Source organism: Leucopleurus acutus, assembly GCF_964270905.1.
Source record: "Leucopleurus acutus genome assembly, chromosome: 1".
Classification (NCBI taxonomy): Eukaryota; Metazoa; Chordata; class Mammalia; order Artiodactyla; family Delphinidae; genus Leucopleurus; species Leucopleurus acutus.
The window spans coordinates 39,810,282-39,834,756 of record NC_139142.1 but is presented as its reverse complement, the minus strand read 5'-3'; the positions used below and the strand labels follow the sequence as shown (position 1 = coordinate 39,834,756).

At 45.1% G+C, this 24,475-nt stretch overlaps 1 protein-coding gene across 1 annotated transcript in view; it reads right to left on the bottom strand.

Moving 5' to 3' along the window:
• The window catches only part of LOC309968551 (putative E3 ubiquitin-protein ligase TRIML2), a gene marked incomplete at both ends in the record, with an annotated part of 81,834 nt that overhangs the window by 14,443 nt on the left and 42,916 nt on the right, over positions 1–24,475 (bottom strand). Inside the window, 1 exon segment of the mRNA XM_082849838.1 lies at positions 13,236–13,420. Coding sequence (XP_082705964.1) covers positions 13,236–13,420 — 185 coding nt within the window.

The window sequence follows — 24,475 nt, the reverse complement described above, 5'->3', positions numbered from 1 at the left end:
AACTAGCTCTGAAAAGCTGGGAGGAGCGGGCTCCAGCAGATTCTTAGGGGAATTGGTGTATTTTCTATAGATTTCTGCTCTGTGTGTCCCCTCTCCTCTTTCAACATAAACAACCAACATTCGTCTGTGATTGCTGCAAGTACAACCTCATGAACTCAGGGTTGAAAATAAGCCATTTATCAGAACTGAAACCTGGATTTGGACCCAAGTAGGCAGAAAGGACCGAGGGCTACACCTTTTATAAAATCAGAACAAATATTTTTGAGTGTTCTTCAAATATTATCCTAGAGCTAGTCACATACAGTTTGAGATGGTCTAAACACGTAATATTTATTGAGTGCTCACTATGTACCAGGTACCTTACATGTATTAACTCCTTTCATCTTTACTATAACTTTATGAGAAAGGTAGTATTATTAGGAGAATTACACCGTTTAAACAAATAACCCCGTGTCTACGGTTGAATAAAACTACATGTTATTCTAAACTGTTCACCGGGTAGTTGGAGATGGTTAAAAATAACAAACATTTATTGAGTGCTTACTATGTACCTGGGTGTTCCATGAATTCTGCAATGAATTTTAAAAATAACCTATCAGTCAGGTGTTCCTATGATGCTTGTATTCCACTTAAGGAAATAAAGAACAGAAAGTGACTTCCTGAAGGTCAGGCAACTCATCGATGGCAGAGCCGAGAATCAAACCCACGCAACCTGGCACTACAGACTCTACCAAGCAGGGATGTTTCCAAGCAGGGATGTTCCCAGGCAAATCCCTGACCTTCAGTGTAGATGTCTGACCTTGCTTTAAAAGCAATGAACTTCTAATTCAAATGTTTCTGCACAAACACCCTTCCTAACACGCAGCCTTCCTTCAGGCTGTAAACGCTACCTTGTTCACTTTGGCGGTAGATACAGTTTGGTATTACGTTATTGTGGTCTGTGAGTTAGAACTGAAGTATCCACAAGTCAAGAGGTCAGGAGATGAATTCTGAATCAAAAGCAAGTCTCCTAATTGCTAGTCAAGTTCAATGTTATCCCCTTGAAAACCACTCCTAAACCACACGCAACTCAGCTGAAACTAAGGGATTAAAGCAAGTCAGATTTCAGAAGGATTCTATTGATCTCCACCTTTCGTACTAAAACAGTTTTGAAGTTTCTGCCTCATTGGAGTGACATAATTTACACCTTTCATTCTGGGGGTGTCTTAGCTGAGCTGCACAGTGGCATTCTTATGTAGACAAAGCTACTGGAGTTTAGAAACAGGAAGGGCTAGAAACTCACTTTTTAAAGTAAAATAAAGCTTACACAGTGGGGGATTTCCTTAACTCTCCAAACTCTGACATGTGTTAGGTAGTCAGGAAAGAATAATAAAATTCCCCAGGAAAAGCGTTTCACAAATGGCAGCGGTTGAAATGTGGTTTTCTAGGTGGCCATGGGTCTGATTTCCATCCCATTCTCCTCACCTCCTGCAGGGCTGGTCTCGGTTGTTTTTGCAGAGACAGGTTTGCAGAGCCCCGCGGAAGAGCCAAGCCTTTCTGAACAGGCCAAGGACAGTCTGGAGGATGCCCAGCCCATAACCCAGGCTCCTTCTGAAAATGTGTGTCTGTGTCACATAAGCACTATGCTAGCTTTCAAGGGCTGCTCCCTTGATCACCCAGGAAGGGCGCCAGCTTTTATTCAGTCCTGACGGCTCAGCCAGCACTCCTTGATAATGGAGAAGGTGAAGAGGTGCTTGTTCAATGGAAAGCAAATAATAGGAACCACACGGACATACAACGCTTCTAGCAGGTAGCCTCAGAAAGAAAGAATAAGATTGATGGAGTCAGAGATGAAAGAACATGCTGCCGGAGGACAAATGGTATTTCTGGAGAGTCCTTCAAAAAGAAGCTGCACGGTGTAAGGTTGTCAAGACTTTTGATTCAGCCCTGAGGACCTCAAGGAATGAAGTGGATCTTGGGAGGTTCTGGTCCTGGGGTCCAAGATGGGAGAGACAAGTTTAACTTAGGGGTTCACACCTGTAGCCTGTAGTAGCCAAACAATGGTTGAGTGGGAATTAAAAGATCCAGATAGTAACATCCCAGTACATTTATATATTTCATTACAGTACAGTCAGTTTTGCTATACCACAACACACGCATTCCTAAAACTCACCTCACTATGCAAAATCGCACAATAAAATCTGCAGGGCTTAGCGAAAATGGAGCCAAGGGTACAATGCCTAAAAGCTTTGTCAGTGACATTAAAGAAAAGAGATAGGAATCTAATAAAAACGGTGGCACTGTCTCATACATGTTAAATGATTGAGAAATATATAAATACTACAATAAATATGGTACTTTATATTGAAAAGGACCTGAAGTTGTCTGTGGAAGTGGGCTTTGCAGCTTGTGAGTTATCATAAAATGATAGAAGGATGGTCATCAAAATTTGCAGGCCTAAAATCCTGGAGCTTGTATGTCTGTCTTTGAAATATAGGCCCTTTGAAGTATGCATTTATACTATGGTATAATAGATACCGTCTTCATCAAAATTGAAAATTTAAATCCACGTATGGTCTTTTTCAGTTAACTTCTGTGTCTCTGCTGGAAAGTCTTTCACAGCTTTCTCATCTGCACTTGGCGCTTAGTCCAACAGCTGAAGGTTGGGAAATTGTAGCAATGTTTGAAACCACCCAACTAGCCCCTCGTAGTACTAGAAGGCACCACCTCTGCAGAATAGGGCATTTTCCGTGAAGATCTTTGTATACAAATAGTGTGTTCTCTTTGTGAGAAAGGTCGTCCCCCATTTTTCACCCTTTGGTTTTCAGTCTCAACAGTGCTCATCTTTCCACCTCTTCCATTTCTTCAGTCCTTATGCTTACCGATTTCTCAGCACTTAGAGTTCCATCCATAGATGTTTCTTTTCTCGTCGCGGCATTGCGGATTCTTTTATGCCGTTGTTTGGGAAATGTCACGTGTTCTCTTGATTCTTTAAAAATGCTTTCTCACTTCAAGCTTCTCCTCAATACACTGTGCTTTCCTTTCTCATGACCTGTTTGGTGTTTTTGAACCAGGATTCTCAGATATATTTCAAGTGTTGAATGAGTTTTTTTTTTTTTTTTTTTCTTTTCAAATATAGAAAAGCTCACAACTGTGAAAGAATAGCAAAACACAACCTTGGAGGACAACACACTTGGTTAGGATGAGTAGGGTGGGTAGGACAACACAGCTTCAAGTTAGGGGGTAGATGTGTGAAGTGTGTGCCTGGGTGCGTCCTGTGAATTCCTACAAGACTCAGTTCAGCTGGGTGCCGTTTTCTATGTTAACCTAGTTTTTCTCACAGACAAAAATTGCCTGTGAGAAATCTGCATTATGCTCAAATTATCCCATAATATATTAACCTAGCTGGAATAAATTTGCATTTTCAAAACAAGTGTTATCCCAGACTATATATGGTACCTCTGCTCATGTATTTTCTCATTTGATCACTATAATAATGATGTGAGGTAGACAGGAAAGTTAATATTCCAATTATACAGATGAAGAAACTGAAGCTGGAACATCTCAGAGCTTGGATATGAGCCTGGAACTGCCAGAAGTTAAGATATGAGTTCTGACGATTTTTTAAGGTCCTGGTCCTACCGGTTCCTAAAGCTTCTGGAAGCTTGGTTTTGTGAGCCAGGAAATTTTCTTCTTGGCGTAGTTTGAGATGGGTTTTTCGAGTAATGCAGGGTCTTGGCTAATTCAGGGTAGCCTGGATAATGTTCAGATTCTCTCCCAGCTCTGGGAAACTTTCTGCCACATTTTGACTTATAAATTAACCAACTTCAGATAGAAGGCACCCTAAATTTTAAGGTTTGCTCTTGAAATTGGAGGTTCTGCCGGTATTGAGCAGCGATGCAGAAACAGGATAAAGGAGATAGCTCTTTCGACCCATGAGTGCTAGACAAGAAAGTCCCCAGGCAGAACAAAGACCCCTTTGGGATCTTTGGAGGGGTTCTGACTCGGTTTGCACCCACTTAGACATTGCCTTTTCTGAAGACAGTGCCCCTTCGCTGTCCCTGTCAGTACCATTGTGATGTGGCCATCACCAGCCTTGCTCTCCGGGGGAAGAGATGCTCTGGGTGTAGCTGAGCTTCATTTTCCTCTTGCCCTCTGGTGTCCTGACTGCTCTCAGTTAAACCCCAGCTCAGTGACAGAAAGGGATCCCCATGGTTTTCAACAATGAGCTCAGGGGAGATCACTGCTGCTGCCGCTGCCGCCGCCGCCTCTGCTGCTATTACATGAGCACCTCCTGGTGCCCCAGGAGCGTGAGGAGTAGTCACCTGTTCATTCATTCATTCATTCCACCAGTTACTTGTGGAAGACCTATTAATGTGGCAGGATCATTCTTTTCATGTGGTTTCTTCCATTTGCTTCTTACAATTTGAACCCAGGAACTACCTGGCTCCCAGCCTGTGCAGTTCACCCCATGCTGTCCTGCTTCTCCTGTTCAAGGTTGTCCACGCAATATTAGTCAAGCCTCAATCATTTTTCTACTTACTGGAGACCAGGAAACTTGTCAGTGACCTTCCCATGACCTGGAAAACAATTTCTCAACTTGTCACTGCCTTTCACGTGTGAGTGCAGTCTTAGTTCCCTTCTATTTAGATAGCATATGCCTGGATGTCACCTTCCTGTGTGTTTTGATGACTTTTATATTTCCTTCCTTCCTTCCTCCCTTCCTCCCTCCCTCCATCTCTCTTCCCTCCCTCCCTCCCCCCCTTCCTCCCTCCCTCTCCCCTTCTTCCCTCCCTCCCCCCTTCCTCCCCCTTCCCTTCCTTCCTTCTTTCCTTCCTTCCTTCCTTCCTCCCCCTTCCCTTCCTCCCTCCCTCCCTCCCTCTCTCCTTCCCTCCCTCCCTTCCCCTTCCCTTCCTCCCTCCCTTCCTTCCTTCTTTCCTTCCTCCCTTCCTCCCTTCCTTTCCTTCTTGTTTCAGATTCACGTGTTGGGACCTATTCTACAAATTTGAGAGAAAAAGAAAAAGAATAAGGAAAGCGGAGCAATCTAAACGCTGGAAAAAAAAATTTTTTTAACTTTATGAACGCAGCTTTTGAATTTGGTGGCCACGGCTCCTTCCCAACCTGTGTCTTTCATGTCCTGTTTCCAGCTGGAGTGGGAATTTGAGGTGCCCTGGCCCTGAGCCCGCACTGGGTTATGCCTCCCTGTCCTCTGTGGGCAGTGGCAACCGCAGCTGCTGGAGAGGCGGAGCAGTTGGCCTTCCTGCCGGGAAGGCACCAACGCTGGCTGGGAAAGGAAGGGAGCCTGAGGCTTCACCTGATGTGTCCAAGGGCAGCAACGGGAGTGACAAGGAGAGATTCCTGCAGCCAATGGGCATGGGGCTGAGGAGGAAGGGGGTGTCTCCAGAGCTTGGTTTTCAAACTTTCTGCCTTGACTAAAACCCAGGTTCTCAGCAGAAGGGATGTGACTCATGGCTGAGAAATTCCCCATGGCCTTGCATGACATTTATGTTGATTATCTCTGAGTCACATTTCTGGGAGGAAATTTTTTTTTTCACCAGATACAAACTGAAGGGAAAATGGCATGGATGGTAGTTTGGAAACATCAGAGGAAACAGGGTCACATGTGTTACTAGCAGGAGAGCTGGGGACATGCAAGAATGGAAAGAAAAACAAGCCAGGAAAGGAAGGACGTTGAGGAGGTAGGAATCATCTCCCAGTGGAATCGGTAGAATTGGGGGTCTCTCTCTGGTGATGAAAGGATGGGGGCAGCACAGATGGACTCTGGCCTTTGTCTCTTATTGTGATTACAGAAATTCAGAATGTAGGAGATGGAGTCATCGTTCGCTCCTTTATTTCACAAATACTTGCCGAGTGCCTTTGATGTTCCAGATTCAGTTCTAGGCGCTGAGACAACACAAAGTCTGCCTGGCGGTGTTGACCTCAGTGGAAGAGAAAGACAGCAAAGCGAATAAAACAGCATCTTTCAATCCTGCCCTTTTGACTAATTAACAGAAATGCATTCAGAATGTCCCTCCAGGATGCTGCAAGCGTGTGCACTTTGCGTGAGGGGAAGGGCTATGAAAGGCCCTGTCAAGGGCGCTGTGCTTCAGCTGTTCAAAGGTTTGTCTGGGGTCTGGGCTCCTGTAGATGCCCAGCCCCATACCTGGGATCCCATCCCTGGAAGAACCAGCAGGGGTTTGGAGCTGACTGGGATTTCAAAGGGGCCCCTTGAAATCTTCAATCCTCCTTAGTATGTGTGTTTGATGCCTCATCTGAGGTTCCGAGCTTTCTTAATGTAAATCTCAGTTAAATCATTGTATATCTGGAGACAGGAAAAGCAATGTCCCAAGTCCAGTAGGATTCCAAACCACCAGCAGAAAAACCAAACCAAACCAAACAAACAGAAGACACTTTGCAGTAAATTAGCTTCACTTCTGCCTGACTGAGATGAATGGTTCTGAGGCTATTTCCTACAAAATGACCATTCGTAGCCACCAAGCAGCAGTTTGGGCGGTAAAGGGAGGCGATACTAAGAAGCGGAGAGAACGAAAGGCCAGGATCCAGAGAGCCGGGGTCCCATCCAGACTTGCCACTAACTGGCTCTGGAGAGGCAGGCAGTCCCCCTGGCTGGGTGGACGGAGAATGGAACATCGGGAGACCCAGGGAAGGGTTCTCAGTCATGGATGGAACAGGCAGGCTTAGGCAGAGGGTGGGTACCAGAGAAGACTGGGAAGAAACCGAAGGCAGGGGCTGCAGTGAGCGGCCAGGAGCCCAGCAACTCACAGAACCTTGAAGAAGCCAGACAGCGAAGGATTAAGACACTTCCTGCAACCTGAGTGACCCCGGCTGAGGGAGGCTGGGAGGATCTGAAGGAAGGACTGGATGGCTGTCTGGCTGCCACTTTTGCCTCACTGGTGCCTTGCATTCGCTAAACCCAGGTCAGAGCTCACTGACGCCCCCCCCCACCACCACGCCCCTGGCCGTCTGGCTGCTCCCTGGACCCTACCTTCTGACTCACCCTTCTGCATCTGTCCTCCCAACTGACCTCCAGGGACCGCTGCACACCCCTCCATCCCGGACACACAGCTTGCAGCCAAGTCTTTATGAAAGGCAGAGAGCAGAATATGACAACAAGCAGAGAGCGAAGGGGGCGCGGAGGGGAGCGTAAAAGAAAGATGGAAGGAGAGAGGCAGCAGCATGAAGGCTTCAGCTAAAGGCTGACTGAGGCTTAAGCGGGAGGAGTGAGTAATACTAAGAAAAAGAGAACTGGGGCCCGCTCCAGCACTGGCTCTTAGTGTCCAGAGGCAATGGAGGCGCGGCCCCACCTAGCTCTCCCCAGCAACTCTCTTCTTCATCTCTGTCCTCCAGGTGGCTCCCTCAAAGTTCTGCCCTCACTCCCCACACCCCCCACAGTAGACAAGAGAGCGCCAGCTCGGGTCTCCCTTCTGCTCCTGTACGTTCCCAAGAAGCTTCATCCTGTTGGCGTGGTCTCATCTCTTTCTGTTCATCTGGCCCTATCCACCCTTAGTGTCCCCAGGCCACCCATCGAGGTCAGTCAAGGGAGTGGCCAGATCAGAGCTCTGATGGCTGCCGCGGGTTTGGTTTTGACCGAGAACTCTGCATGGGTGGATGTGTGTGCACACGCATGTGTGCGTGATGTGCGCACGTGTACTCAGGGGGAGTGGAGGTGTACTTACAGCTTTGGCCAAAAGGATTTGGGCTTCATAGATCAGGGACTAAGTAGGATCTCTTAGCTGGGGGGCAGTCCAAAGGTATGAATTAAGCTACACCCAGCAGAATCTGTGACTGACTAAATTCCTGTAATTTACTCCTGTATATGTTGTGTGACCTACGCGTTCTTACCTGGAAATGAAATAAATTCTTATTGTTGCTGTTACTATTACTGTGGCTTGAAACAGAAGACGGAGCGTTTGATGTGCTAATGGCCCAGGTCAGTGAACAGAGTTACAAGAGACATTCATGAGGAGCCTCCGGAGCTCATCATGTCTCTGGTTAAAGAGGAGAGCATCCCCATCCCGGCTGGCGGCCAGGTGGTTGATGAGGGGCAGAGAGGGATGCTTGGGATGGAGATGTCCTGGTAGCTGGCATGTTGCCTTACCAGGGTCCAGCTGAAGCCCATTATTAACATGAATTCTCTTCCTTCATCATTTTAAAGAGAATTACTTTATTACAGACATGCTATTAAAATAACAGAAAGCCAAAACAAAAATTGCTCCCAATCCCATCCTGAAATCAAATCAATGAAAACTATGCACGATATCCAACAAATATAAAATTCTATCCGTGATGTTACTAGAACACAGAGAATGCACATGGATGTGGCCTGGCATAGGATACTGACTAATCAACAAAGGTTTTCTCAGGCTTAGGCCCAACCATGCTACGCTCGACCAAGGTTTCAGTGACTTTTCAGATGATCTGGCTTAGAAATCATGGAGGAAGGAGACCCAGGCTTAGCCAAACCCCACCTATTCTCATTCTCCTCCCTCATGGTGGTCTATCCCTTTGAAACGTTTCCATGTCTCTGTGGGAGGCAGATCTTCTGTTACATTGTGACATGGCCCCTTGATGTTGATGGCAGGGAATGAATGGAGTCTATGCATTTGCCATGGAACAAATGGTGCTTCATCTGTGCTTGTTTGAACATGTGTATGCTTCTGCATTTCAATGATTTCTTCCTTCCTAACCAATCTGCTAAATGCAACATTTACAACCAGTCTCGCATGCATTATTGCAAGGCTGGGGCCTGATCATGTCAAATGAAGGCTGCCAGTTTCCCCTGCCAGAAGCAAGAGGCACTGGGAAAAATGGAAATTGGACAATAGTCTTGTATATACTCCCTGCTCTGTCATGGATGGCCTTCAGCAGGAAACCAATCAACGGAATCAAAAGAACACGGTTTCCTGTTAACATAGAGCGATGCCAAATTCACCAGACATTATTATTTCATGCCCTGTGCCAGTCATTGTCAACCATAGCATAAGTAATAACATATGACTGGGGTTGTGGTTTCAGTGAAATATTCTTTTGCTCTTGGCATGGTACCACACACCTTCATATGCTTTATTGCCCTTTCCCAAACCTAGGGAGGTTTGTTTTTTTTTTTATCTTTGCTTTTCTTTTAAGATTTCTTTTCCCCCAAAGAACTATATCTGGCTGTTTTGCTGCATACCAGCTCTCAAACCCAAGCCAACCGACTCCCAATTCTCAGGCTTTTCTTAAGCAACACTTAAAAAAATATATTATTATTATGATGATGATGATTGCATCACATAGGGCTGAAATAAACCCACTGTGTATTGGCCTTCAACAATCTTACTTTTTCTTTGAAAATGGCTGGTTCCCTAAGACTGGCTTTAAGAGAGAAAAACCTCTCACATAATATTTTTCTTGTTTTCCAGGCTGATCTTGAAGGTGATGATAGGTCATAAGCCGCAGCCTCTGCAAGGATGTTACAACCTCTGCAGCAGGCGGGAAGTACATGTGTGTTTGGAATGCAACAAAAGGGAAAAGTTCCTAGTGTGTTTTGGACAGGATCCCGCATTTTTAACCCTTTTTCCAAACCTAGAGAAAACCCAGTTCCATTAGCTACTCAGAACCTTTCTCCTAAAATGCCACGGTTAAGGGGGGATGTGAGCAGTCACCTGGATCATCCCTTTTTTTTTCAGACAGTTTTGCCTGGTGGTAAAGAGCTTTGGTAGCAGATGGAGCTGGCTCAGACCCTAGCCCCCTCTCTTATTAGATGTGTGACTCTGCGAAAGTTGATAAACTTTCTGATTCTCACATTTCTTCTCTAGAAAGTGGAGAAAACACTCTCCAGGGTTGGGGCCCTTTGCTCCCTGCTCTGTCATGGAAGCCTTTGGCAGAAAGTGTACCCCGTAAGTGCTCAATAAACAGCATGACTATTATTAAGAAAGCACTTTGGAAAGTACCGGGTCCCTGCTCCCAATGGTTTTGGGGAGTGACAGGAAGAGACTGTGGGGTTCAGGGGTGTGGAGCATGTAGGGCCAAGGGCAGAGGAGCTGCTCCATGAGGACTGGGTGCATTATCTCACTTAACTGTCATGAGAATTCTGGGAGAGAGTCATTATTGTTCCCATTTCACAGGTAGAGAAATGGAGGTCCTTGCACACTGCTAGAATTGGCAGAGTCACTACTAGACCCCAGGGCTCCAGAATCCTTGCTAATGTCCCATCTGTACATCACATTTCCTCTCAGAGTTGAGTTAGTTTGTTCTTGGCCTGTCCTCAGTTCCCTGAGGCCCTCTCCCTCCCTGTCCTTTCCAGGAAACGACAAGCTCCCTGCCTTTACCCGCCCGCCCCCTGCCAAGCACACACCCTCACGCACACACTCACTCACTCACTCCCTCCCTCCCTCACTCCCTCCTGGGCCTGTGCTGCCTCCTGTGGTCTCCTAGGAGAGTGGTTGCTCACACATGGATAGGACCTAAACTTTGAGGTGATTTGACTGCCTTGTATCACATTTTCTTCCCAGCAAGTCCATCCCTGCAATCTCTCTGTCTCTCCAGAAAGCTTTTCTGAACTGCAAATTTATTACCTGTAGGTTCCTAGATTAACCCCAGGCATCTAGCTCCCAGCTGACCTACTGCCCCTTGTCTTCCTCCTGAGAGTGGATAGGATGGCATTCTATCCAGGAACAGGTAACTATTGATAAGAGGAAGGTGAGCGGCATTTTGGAGGATGGGTTACTTGGGCTGGAGTGGGTTCTAGTTCAGGGTCCCAGGGAAACAGACTCTGAGATGGAAATTGCTTGGAGGAAGTTTATTGCAGAGGGCGCTCAGGATCAACACGTGTGGGTGGGGTGGAGGGCGGGTGGAAGAAGCAGGACCAAGCAGATGGAGGATTAAACTGTAATGATGGCTGTAGTGATCACTGAGTCTCAGCTAATCCCATAGGCAGCTCTGGAGCTAGGATAGCCCTTCAGAGTTGCCCTGTTTATACCCTGTATTGACCTGGCAATGGGTGCAGGCTGCTGCCAGAGGATGTGACTTTAGTCAAGGTATAATCTAAGGGTAGTTCCTGGAAAGGGACCCAGCTGAGAGCCTTCTCTGGATGTACCTCAGCATCTGGGCAGGGGGAAGGTGAATGAGACTTCAGCCCTGAAGGAAAACTGGATAGAATGCCATCCTATCCACTCTCAGGAGGAAGACAAGGGGCAGTAGGTCAGCTGGGAGCTAGATGCCTGGGGTTTTGAGACTGGTGAAAAGACTTTAGAATTAAAGTACTGGGAAAGAGAAGGTAGTTTTTTCAACCTGCAACTGAAACAGCAGAAGAAGACTCAGATAGCTGGTAAAGGATGGAACCTTCCTGCTGTGCCTACTTTCACTCTCCTTAGAACCTGGCCATGCAGCTCATCTTGGGTTTTGGAGTCAAATAAGATTCTGGACCAGTGTTTCTCAAAGTATGCTCTGTGAACCCGATATGTCCAAATTACCCTGGGGAAGGGGCTTTAAACATATAAATTCCTGGGCACCAAATATAACAGAATCTCTGGGGATGGGACCAGGAACCTGTATTATAAACATCTTCCTTCCCCCACAATTTGATTCTTTTGTACTTTTTTTTTTTTTTTTTTTTTGCGGTACGCGTGCCTCTCATTGCTGTGGCCTCTCCCGTTGCGGAGCACAGGCTCCGGACGCGCAGGCTCAGCGGCCATGGCTCACGGGCCCAGCCGCTCTGCGGCATGTGGGATCTTCCCCGACCGGGGCACGAACCCGCGTCCCCTGCATCGGCAGGCGGACTCTCAACCGCTGCGCCACCAGGGAAACCCTTTTTTACTTTTATAGTAGAGCTTATCAACATCTCTGCCACAACTGTCTCTGGAATTGGCAAGGTCTTCAGGGCCCAAAATAAGTATTTTTCATAATAATAATATTTGCACAGCTGAGTTACATCACTCTGGATTTTTCAGATCACTTCCATAGTAGGCTCCAATTGAAGTGGCTGTGTAACTCATATGTGATTGCCCTAGTAACTACAGCTATTCTACTTACTCTTCTTTGGGGGGACCAAACTATCCTCCCCTCCACCTCCTCCTGACACAGCCATGGGGCTCAAATTTGAGCATCTTTTTGCTTATAAGACTTCACCTCTCTGGCCACAATCACGGATTGAGGGATGGGCATCTGCCATGAGCTGGGCCAATTATTGTGGCCCACCTCTGCCCCCAGGGATTGATGCAGAAATGTGCCCATGATTCAAGCTAAGGCAGTTCGAGTCGTTCCCCTAGGATTTTTTTTTCCAAACTAAAGCTGGTATGGGGAGAAAGGGAGAGCCTTTCCCCTCTGCTCCTGAGGCCATGAGTGTGATTCTAATGCTTTCAGTACTCACAGCCAGTGGCGTGGGGAAAGTGGGTTTGGAAGAGCAAAACAGACACCAGCTGAGAGAAGCAGAGGTGAGAGGCAGGGTGCATCCTGATGGTGTTTAAGACCTCTGTTCCAGTCACTTCTGGTTTTGCACGGTTTGGTAATGTGAACCAATTACCAGTGTGTTAGTAATGGATTTCCTGGTATTAAGCACGTGAGGGTAGTACATCAGGATGTGATCACATATAAATGTGGAATTATCAGACACATGGGCTGTCTGGGAGGGGGTGGGGGGAGGGATGGAGATGGTAAATAGGTAGTAGAAAGGTCTCCGTTTTCCTCTCACTCCCCCATGGGCATGCAGTAACAACTAAGTACTACATGTATGCGATGTGTTTGTATTCCTTTCTCTTGTTGAGCCTAAAAATCAAAACCAAAAACAAAACAACCTTTCAATCCAGTGTCTCAGGAAGCCAATTGGTGGGAATCAGCCTTTGCTATGAAAGCTTCATTGGATCCTTGGACCCACTGCCTTTGTATCTCTTTCAAAAGAGGTCTTTGCATGTTGATTTCTATGTGAGGCTAAAGGTTTTAAGTGTTTTGTCTCTGCACGCAGGTATGTTAGTAGAAAATCTTGTATGACTTTCCCCAAGTCCATCTGTCAGAGAAGGTCCTTGCTGGCCGTGTTATCTTGGCTTCTTCCAACTATCAATCCCAGTGCCAGGGCACATTTCACAAAAGAAGCTCTCTTTTTCATTTTCCCTTTGGTATGTCAGGGCTTTAGTTTGAGGATAAGAAGGAATTCTTGCAAAATAGAAAAGTTGAAGTCTATAGTTTAATTGGTTTGGATTGAGAGGAAGTAACTATTTTGGGGTATACAAGTTTACCCCAAAGAAATTATGCTTCCTTACTGGGGGGGTGGTGTTGTTGGTGGAAGTGGTGGTGGTGATGATGGAGATAGTGGTGATGGTGACAGTAGTGATGGTGACCGTAGTGATGGTGGTGGTGAGGTGGATGGTGGCCTTTCTCACCAGTTTCTTCCATACCCCAGGCATTATCATTGATGGTTTCTCTTGTTTCTCAGTGTAATGCTCTTCTGCAAAATAAACATTGAGAACATAAGGGACATTAGGTAAAAGCCCACATACAGAAATGCACTCAGTTTTCTCCTGCCCCTTGAGCTAAGTAAAAAGCACCTACCGGGCTTCCCTGGTGGCACGGTGGTTGAGAGTCCGCCTGCCGATTCGGGGGACACGGGTTTGTGCCCCGGTCCGGGAAGATCCCACATGCCGCGGAGCGGCTGGGCCCGTGAGCCATGGCCGCGGAGCCTGCGCGTCCGGAGCCTGCGCTCCGCAACGGGAGAGGCCACAACAGTGAGAGGCCCACGTACCGCAAAAAAAAAAAAAAAAAAAAGCACCTACCAGTGGCCCATCCCTCTTCCCTGCTTTTAGGGAGAGCGTTTAAGAGCTCTTCTCCTCCCCCGCCACTTCCTCCTCCTTCTCTTTCCCCCTCTTCTTCCCTGTCTCCAAATTAATCTTAGCAGGGAGTCCTAAAGCAAATGATCATGTTACAAGTCTAAATGCGATAGCCTGTCATCTTTCATTATTTCTGACATAAACAAAACTGTCAGAATTCTCTGAAACCTGCCTTCGGTTCAGGTTATTCTCTCTGAGGCCGAGAGCGCCATAAGGATTAGTAAAAGGAGGGTTGCTCCAAGGTAATAAAAAGAATGTAATGGAAGATTGGAAAAGATCTCCATTTCCAAACTTGTGTGCGTTTTTAGACCATTGCCTTTAAGGGGGATATTGATTAAGGCTGTAAAGTGTTTACATAATTGTGGCATATTTTATAAAATAGAGGTCTGGGGGCATTTCATTAACCAGATTTCTTTCTTTGACGATTCCCCTGCAATTTCCTTGAATATTTAGGTTTGATATGCAGTTAAGGAATAAATCGCCTGGCTTGTTTCCTGGAGATCGGTGCCTTCTGTGGACCGAGCTGCTGCAGACAGGCAGAGTATGTTTTTATATGGAAGAATAATACCCAACTATTGGAGTTGTCGATTAGGGCTCTGAGCTAGCGGGCCAGCACTTCAGGCACACACACACACAAATGTTTTGGAAAAGTTTCTTATTCTTCGCATGCTTTGAACATGGATCTCCCTGCCAGTGGTCCTGGGATGAGCTGAGTGTAAATGAATGCAAGTATCTATTCATCAGAGGCTGTTTATCTTTTTCTGGCCCCTCATTCAAAGCAGCCACAGTTTTCTGAAAGAGCCACACAGACCACACTCCAAAGTAGAGAATTATTTGGTTCAGAGTGGGGAACGCTGAGGCCATGGTCTCGGTTTGGGGGCATTTCAGAACTTGAATATTTTGGTAACCCCTGCTCTATAAATCATTGAATTACATCAAGTCTATTTAAAACCCCTCTGGGCGGCTGTTTAAAATGCTGTCACTGCAGTAAGCAATGTCCTCAGAGTCACATGGTAGGTTGGGGCTGAAAAGGGGATGGGTTTTGTTTGTGTTTCTTTAACTCCAGTTAGGTTTACCCTCTGACTCTCCACTTCTGCGAATAGTCCCTCCATTTCCAGTTATTTCAAAGTCAGGATACAAAGGCCACTGAGTCCATCAGGGTTAAGCCTTCCCATCAGAGCAAATTCTTTTTTCTTACATTCTTCAAGCCATTTAGTGAAACTACCACAAATTGTTAACTTCAGATTAATATGTTTAATAAGTGAGATCTGGACTATTTCAAGAAGGCAGGCAGTTTGGAGGATTGGCTGCAGCTGAGCGATCCCGTGGCTTTTCCTAGGTCATGGCTCGGGGTTGAGACCACCTGTATAGCACCTGTGGGCAACTCGGGCCTAATGACCCCAGGGAGCCTAATGACCTAGGGAGCCCTGCTCTGCCAGCCCTGCCCTCTGGCCTCCCCATTTTCTCTGGGGTCTGACAATGCAGGGGGTATCAGGAGGCCAGAGCTGAGGGCGGGGGGGGGGGGCGGGTGGGCAGGCAGCCCGGAGTGAGGCCTCCGGCTTCCCTGTCCGAATGCTGTATGTAATAGGTGGACTGTCTGCCTCTGCTCGGGTTCCAAGCCCCTGGGAGAGAAGGCTGCTGCGGCTGTCTTGTTCACAGTCACACCCGGGCCTGCCTTACCCAAGCATGTGCCGGAATGCATGCACACACAAGAGAGGGAAGTTTAGCTTCAGTGAACTTATTAAGAACATTTTAATCAGAAAAATTGAAATTAAAAATCAAATATGCCGGGCTTCCCTGGTGGTGCAGTGGTTGGGGGTCCGCCTGCCGATGCAGGGGACGTGGGTTCGTGCCCCGGTCTGGGAGGATCCCACATGCCGCGGAGCGGCTGGGCCCATGAGCCATGGCCGCTGAGCCTGATCGTCCAGAGCCTGTGCTCCGCAATGGGAGAGGCCACAATAGTGAGAGGCCCGCGTATCAAAAAAAAAAAAAAAAAAAAAAAAAAAAAAAAAATCAAATATGCCATCAATTTCAGCAGACTTATAAAAATGTTGAAATCTAAAAAAAAAAAAAAATCAAATTACACATGGGGGGTGTGTGTGCTGGGGGGACATTACCGTTTCAGAGTCTGGGCCCTCCCATGGTCTTAGTCCTTCCCTGGCACACGGTAGGTGCTTAATAAAGTTGTGGAATCAGTGCATGAATCCAAGTTAAGAGCAGGGCTTTGGAGTCAAGATCTGAGTCTGAATCTCAGCACCGCACTTACTAGCAGTGCGAGCCTGAGCAGGTTACTTAACCCTTTTGAGCTTCAGTTTAAGTTGTTGGGAGGTTTAAGTGAGATAAAGCATGCAATATATTATACAGTTGATCCTTGAACAGCCAGGGTTAGGGGCCCCGACCATCTCTGTGCAGTGGAAAATAGGCCTATACCTTTACCCTCCGTATCCACGGTTCCACATCCACAGCTCTGCGTCCACGGGTTCAACCCACCATGGATCCCGTAGTACTGCAGGAGGTATTAACTGAAAAAAAGTCCACAAAGAGGCAGACCCGCACCCACTCAGTTCAAACCCGTGTTTCCAAGGGTCAGCTGTGTATGCGATCTATATTAAAATGAATGGCATCTATCATATATATTCTACTCCCCATTGCATTTGCCCCAAGGGCACCCAGAGCGGACATGTCCGAGGAACAAGAGCCTCTGCCTTTGCCAGCTGAGGAGAGGAGTACAGGGCTCAGCTTTCTCTGCGGGTCCAGGGCGGAGAGGGGAAGAAGGCAGGGCCGCCGGCCTTGGCTTTGGCGGGGAAGCCCTGGCCTGCTCGCCACCCTCGGCGCAGGGGCGTCCAAGTCCCGGTCTCCGCTGCGCGTCTGGAATCCTCCGGGGCCACGGGGCTGCAGGGGCACCTCCACTCCCAGGCATTAGTGCATTTTGAACAGAAAAAACCCCAGCAGTACACAAAACAAAACCAGCAGCAGCCGAGGCGAATGTGATTCAAAGACGATCTGCTTATTCTGAGCCAACCCAAATGAGGGGCGGCGACTCCCAGCCTTCCCCGCACCCCTGCAAGGCCCAGGAAATACCCGAGGGCCCTTCGGAAGGGGAGGCCGCGTGCCTGTGTTTGGGAAGCCCAGCAGGTGTCCCCAACTAGCCTGTCTCTGGCTCTGACCTTGCAGAGATTTCTCACTAGGTCAATGTTTCTTTAAAAAACAGTAACAGTGAAGCCCTTAATTCGTTTTTGTTCTTTTGTTTGTTTTGGGTTTTTTTGTTGTTGTTGTTTGTGGGTTTTTTTTTTTTTTTTTTTTTTGCAAAATTCCTTCAGTTTATGGAAAAGGCAGTCAAAGGGGGGAATGTGCTCTGGTCCCCTAAAAGATATTGTGGTCCCTGAGAGGAACCCTGAGAGGGGAGAGGCCTTTCCCTTCCGGCTCAGCCTGCCCCCAGATGCTTCCTTGATAGAGGAGGCTCTGCACTGGAAATGTTGCCTCTCTGGAAAGAGGGTTTTATTTCCTACTGTGGGGGCCGCATTTTCCTCCCTCCCTCCCTTCTCTCCTCTCCTTGCTTCTTCCCTCCTCCTTTCCTCCCTTCCTTTTCGGTTGAGAGTTTGTTATTCATTTTCTCTCTCTGTCTCTCTCTGTCTGTGTCTTTGTCTTTCTTTCCATGGAGAGAGCAGGGATTTGTTCAAATCTCATCTTCATCGGTTACTAGCTTTGTGACCTTGGATACCATTTAGCCTTTCTAAGCCTCCACTTCTTTACGAGAAAAATGGAGTTAATAGTGTCCAAGGTATGAGATTGCTGGGCTGATAAAATATATTAACCGTAATCATGTGCTCACCACAGAGAATACACTCAGTAGGGACAGGTTTAATAATAAGTACTGCTTTCCTGAAAAAATCTACTTTGATAATCCCCCCACCCCAACTCTCTATCCTTTAAGAAAACTTTAGTTAACAGTTTCCAGCCTCTGGGATCTTAGATCAAGCAGATCTTCAAGGTCAACTTAAATACTCATATCATTTCCTGAAAAGAGAGACCAGTGGTTTCTCTCCCACCTGAACATCTGCTTCAGCTTCTACATAATCGTGTCTACCTTCACTCTTGCCCCACTTCAGTCCATTCTGCAGCAGCCAAAGTGGCCTTTCGAAAACAGAAATTCAAAGCAATACAAAACAAACAAACATCTCTGAAATCCCAGATCATATCACTCCCTTTCTGGAAATGCTTCAATGGTTACCCGTTATACTTAAAACAAAATCTAAACTGCATTCTCTAGACAAAGACCTGTGCTGGCCCTCTGCAGATTGTCCCCCACCACTCTCTCTCCCTCTGTATTTCAGCTATGTGACCACCTTTCTGACCTTTGCATTCTCTGATGGTTTTAAACTCTCTACTGCCTTAAGGCTCTGCACTCACTGTTCCCTGGACGATTGACTCTTTCAGCTCAAATGTCACCTCCTCAGAGATGCCATACCACTACCTGATCTAAAGTAACACTCGTACCCGACCCTCAGTTATCCTCTACTTACATCACCTTGTTTATTTCCATAGCACTGTTATTAATTATTTATTCGTCCATTGATTGAATCAATGACCCTGTAATTTAGAGGGAGAAAACAACTTATAAACAATCAGCTCAAGCCAAAGGACCAGGGAAACAAATGCAATAGCTTTCAAAGCAAGGAGAGAGAGTCACCGATTAACCAATCTCTAAAATCAAAACAACAGAAAAGATCATTCTTAATAGGAAGCCTGAGTCTGTGCCCTGTGGTCAGAGCTTGGGTGGATATAATTCTGCCGCAGAAAAACTACCGAAGGACTCACAAAAGAGTGAGAAAATCTGACTTCCCTTCAGTATGAAAAAATGTCCCCAAGCAGCTTCGATGAAAGTAGGAAGAGAGAATGAGTTAATTATTGTAATTATGATAATTTCTTCTGTATTCAATACTTACTTGACTAGGTCTGTTAAGAGAATTAGCTTTTTGTGGCTTACTCATTTTTTTCCTCAGGCCTTACCAATGGGCATTATTTTCTTAACTTAAAAGAACTCTTTGGTTTCCATAGAGAAAACTCTGGAAACAAAATATACTAAGCAATTGAATCTGAATTTTTTGAAGCCCTATCTCTTTCTGATGTGCCTGGCCTGGGTTGTTTACAGGCTATTGGTTTGGATGGCTTTGGGAGTTTATTGAACTACTGCAGATTATATAAATTATATTTTTCCTGAGTAATTTTGATCAAATAAACTTTTTCCCTAGTTCTTTCCCCCTTAGTTTACATGCTCATATGTATTCCAGAAAAATTTAATCCACATGGTTAGATTTATTTATGCTCAGCTCATCCCAAGATCACTGGCAGGGGGATCCACGTTCAGAGTATTTGGAGAATAAGAAACTTTTCCTAAAACATTTCGTGTGTGTGTGCCTGAAATGATAGCACATTAGCTCAGAGTCCTAAATAGGCAAATCCAATAGTTAGATATTATTCTGATGTGTGAAATAGGAAGATCTTAAGCAGTGGATGATACAAGTCCAAATTATTTGAATTTATTTTAAAAGAAGTGATTTCTATTTACCTATTGGCATTTCAGGATTTTCCCTTCTCTATTCAAATCCCAAGTGAATATTTCCAGACCAAATTAATTTTCCTATGTGAAAAGCCATGTCAGTAAGAGAAAATAGCTAGCCATGTGGTTTGAGGCAAGTTAACCTAACTGCGCTGAGCCTAGGTTTCCTCATCTGTTCAACAGGGTTAGACACGTCCAATCTGCAGAGCTGTTGTGAGGATTAGACATAATGTCGGTAAAGCTCCTAGAATAATGTATGACTTGTAGTAGAGTTTTAACAAGGGGCAAATGGTCCTATCTATCTAGCCTTTTGTAACATTTTTGATGAAGTTCTATATGACACTATCATCACTAAGATGGTTATAGGGTGTGTGTGGACCAGAGTGGGCAGAAAGGAATGTCCAGAGTGTCCAGATGGCCAAGGCAAGTGGCTTTCAGAAGGGCTTCTTCTACAGAAGCTGGCCCAGATAGTTAGACAACCAGACACCACTAAGCTCAGCATCCTTCCTAACCCACATCTACAGCAGATGGTCAGTGGGTCATTTGTCCAAAACCAACCAAGTGTTGATGAGAGTCATGATGGCTTTGGGGCCACACATTGGAGGGTATTATCATAAGTAATGCCCGTGTGGACCTCATGACTTTTGTGTACATGACCTTTGGAACTTTACCTTCCCTCCTCCTTAGAATGTTAGCTTTTTGCAATATAGCTCAGTGAGGAGGACAACTGCTTCTAAAATGGGATCTAACAGACTCTCTTTGCCCCAGCACAGATCTAAAAGGGCAGTTCACACATGAAGCCACCCATGAGCATGAGGTGTCTCCAGGTCTTATGATCTGCAGACCACAGTTATGTTCTTCACCAAGAATGGGAGTATTTACAGGAAACAGTGAAAGGCAAGGGAAGCCACACTCAGCAATCATGGGAAAGATGGTGTCAGATGGCAGGGCAAACCACTGTAGTAACCTCCAGAAGTAATTATGGACATCTGGATTGATGAAAAGAACTGAAGGATGGCAGGCATTCTGCATTTGGGACTGGGTTTTCCCAAAGGAAGATAAATGGAAAAAACATGTTTGCTTTAACTGCTGACTCATGGTACAAAGTTTTAATTCAGAGACTTTAATTGAAAATGCAGCAAGAATGTAAAAGATTTACATGCAAAATATTTTAGTACATTGGCAAGACATTAATTATAAAACCAGATGGTCATGGTAGAAAAATCAACCAAGAGGCCTTTATTTTTCTTTTGTTTTCTTAGCAGGAAACATTTTTACTTTACAAATTTCAGAAGTCGATTTTATATATAAGCAAGACCGCCTTTCTATTAAGATTAATATAAAGAGTGATTGTCCGGTGTTCCAAAATATTAAAAAAAGAAAAACAAGAATCATCATTATAGAAACCTGGAATATGAAAGCATTCTTGTGATAGAAGCTTCATGATCAAGACACTGGTTCTCTTTCCCCAGAGGCCAGTCTAATGAGACCATATTTCTCGGCTCCTATTAACCGTGACTGCTGTCTCAGTCAGGGGTCATTTGTTTGCAACAGAAGGTTGGAACAGAACTGCCTGAAATTAGCTCAGAAAGGAGAGTTTATTGTGAAGATACAGCAGACTTTCACTCTCAGAAAAACTCACGTTCAGGAGATATAATCGGTTAAGAAAGTTCATCTGATAATCTATCTCTCCATCTTTATCTTAAGGCACAAGGCATCTTCTCGTTGCTTCCCTCTGCACACCTGCTCCAAGATAACCACATTTGTTCCCCAGGCTGGCTTTTCCTGCTTGGTGAATAGCAGGTCCACCATGGATGCCAATCTGAGTTTAAATCTACCATCTTTTTCTTTGTTTACTATCTGTCCCATCTGTTTTTATTTTCCTCTTTTTCTTCATTCTTATCTGCTGCCCTCTCTTACGTTAATGTAGTATTTTAAAAATTATTCCATTTCTGCTATTAGCTTCTTGATTATACATTTTAAAATTATTCTTTTTGTGGTTACCACAGAGATGACAAACATGCATCCCTGACTTATTAGACTGTACTATAAATTAATACTGTTAATAATACCGTTAATACTTCTTGGACAATGAAACAACCTTACAACATTTAAGCCAATTTTCCTGTTTGGGCTATTGTTATTGTTGTCATGTGTTTTAATTCTACATACTTTTAATCCCACAAAGCATTATTCTTGTTGTTTTAAACAGTCAGTTTTCATTATGTTTCACCCACATGTTTACCTTTTCCATTTCTCTACATTCCTTCCTGTATTACTATGTTTCCATCTGCGATTATATTCCTTCTGCCTAAATAACTTCCTTTAGTATTTCTTCTAAGTAAATACCTGCTGCCAACACATTCTCTTGGTTTTTGTTTGAGAGTTTTTATTTCAAACCTTGCTCTGTGATCTGCCTGTGAGTTTTTCTTCTACTTATGGCACATTTTTCTGCCCAAATTTACACAAAAAATTGGGCTTCCCAGCTTCAAAGATACACTACAATAGTTATGAGACATCTTTATAGTTTATGATTTGAAGCTATGTCTTTTTTTCAACAGGGAGGATTCAAGGTGCCTTTTATAACTCAAAACCTATGATGTGTCAGGTCTTGAAGGCCTACCACGTGTCAGGTGATGTGCTAGTCACTGGGAATTTAAAATCAAATAAGATGTGAACTTGTTTTCTAAACCCTCAGTCTTGTAGGAAAGACAGGCAAACAAATGTTACATCATGTGTGATAAGTCCTGTGATAGAATTATGCATAGGTTATTTTAGGAGCCAAAGGATGAACACCCCAATCAGAATCAGGGAATATTCCCCAGGACAGACACCTGACCTTGGATTGAATTTTAAAAGAGTAGAAGTTTTTAGATCCATGTATCAGCTAAGAGTTATTTGGCAGCAAGTAACAGAATATCTGACTAACAGTGGCTTCGATGAGAAGTCTAGAGGCCTTTGACATTGATTTCAGCTGTTCATTTGAGCTCTTTATTCTTCTGCTCTGCCATCCTTGGTGTGATGGCTTTTCATCCTCATGTTTTATGGTCTCTTGATTTCAACATGGCTGCCACAGATCCAAAAATAGCATCCCTGTTGAAGGTGGGAAAAAGAAGGAAGGACAGCACCAGCCGTATCTGTCACTTTCCTAGAAGTTCCATGGCAGACATTCATTTGCATCTCATTGGCCAGAAGTGGGTCATGTGGCTACTTCAAAGTGCAAGGAAGCTGGCAAAGGAGGATCTGGCTTTCAAGCCTCTGGGGAGGGAGGTTACCTGGAGAATAGTGCTGGGAAGGGCTGTTGGATTAGTCAACTGCAGTGTCTGCCGCAAATCTAAGGTGGAGAACAAATATATAAAAGTTTGGAGTTGTAAAAATTTATACACATTTGAAGAACAGCAAATAGCTCTGGAACCAATGGGGAGGCTAGAAGGAGAGACAGTGGCCACAACACAAGGTGTCTTGTGGGCTAAAGAGTCAGGCCATGAAGAGCAACAGAGGGTCTCAAGTACAGAAGGGAAATGATCAGAGTTTTTTTTAAAGATTGCTATGGTGGCATGTTGAAGTTGGCCTGGGATTGGTCCAGAGTGGAGTCAAGGGGGATAATTAGGAAGCTATTGCAGTAATCTAGGTAAGAAGGGGCAGGAAGTAACTGTGGAGATAAAGATTTGACAATGAATTATAGCTATATTTGAAACAATAGTTATTACAAGGTAGTATGTATAGTTAAGAGTTTGGGTTTTGGAGGAAGACATAACTGGGTTCAAATCTGCTCTGCCATTTCCTAGATGTTCAACTCTGGACTTATTACTGAACCTCTAGAAATCTCTTTTCTCAATTGTAAAATAGGGCCACAAAGAGGACAGTATCCACTTTATAGGGTTAAATGGTATAATACAGTGGCTTGTTAATTCAGGCTAACATTCAGTTATTTCTCTATACTTATATGTGAATATACTCACACATTCATATAGATGCAAATATTGAATGAAAAGAATAGATCTAGGATCACCCCAGGTTTCAGGCTCCAGTGACTAGGAGGATGATGGTCACTGAGATGAGGAATATTAGAGGAGGAATGTGTTTGAAGGAAAGAAGTGTGAGTTCAGAATTGGAAACATTTGAGTTTAAGGTAATTTAGGAACATTCAATTGGCCTAGGCCATTGGGCACGTGGTGCTTTAGCAGAGAGAATTTGACCATGAATAGATATTTGAGTGTCATCACATTGTAGGTTATAGTTGGAGTTGGACTGAGGTCACTCAAGTATCCGAATATAGAAGAAGAAAAGCAGAGGTCATCAGTGAAGAATGTGAGGCAGGGAGAGTAGCTGGGAAGACGACTGAAAGGTGTGGCTGGAAAGTGGAAGAAAGACCAGGAGCATCACAATGGACAAGGGAAGGAACAACCAAATGCATTGAATGGTGCAGAAATTCCCGATCCTGGCTTTCATCATCACAGGTCCTAGGAAGCCTCTGTGAGAGCGTAGTTAGCAGAGCAGTAGAGACTGAAGCCACATGACATGGGTTGGAGAGTGAACGGGAAGTGAGAAAGTAGAAACAGGGCAACTAGGGAGCTATTTCCAGAAACTTGTCTCTGACCAAAATGGAGCAGTTGGACAATAGCTGGAGTGAGGGAACGTCAAGGAATGGCATTTCAGTCTGCTCGGGCTGCCATAACAGACTACAGCCGACTGGGTGGCTGAAACCACAAAAAAATCTATTTTCTCTGGAGGCTAGAAGTCTGTGATCAAGTTGCCAACAAGGTCTGTTTCTGGTGAGAGCTCTCTTCCTGGCTTGTGGTTGGCTGCCTTCTTGCTGTCCTCACATGGCCTTTGCTCAGTGTGTCCTATGGAGAGAGGGAGATTAGGATCAGGGCCCTACCCTTAGGACCTCATTTAACCTTAATGACTTCCTTCGAGGCCCCATCTCTAAATACAGCCATGCTAGGGGTTAGGACTTCAACATATGAATTTTGAGGGGACACACATATTCAGTTCTTAGCAGATGGGTTTTACGAAAAAGATAGAAAGGATATTTTTTTGAGCTGAGGTTGAATAACCAGTCAGGAGAGCATTATTAAAGATACAGAAGAGGGGACCTGGGCTATTGGAACGA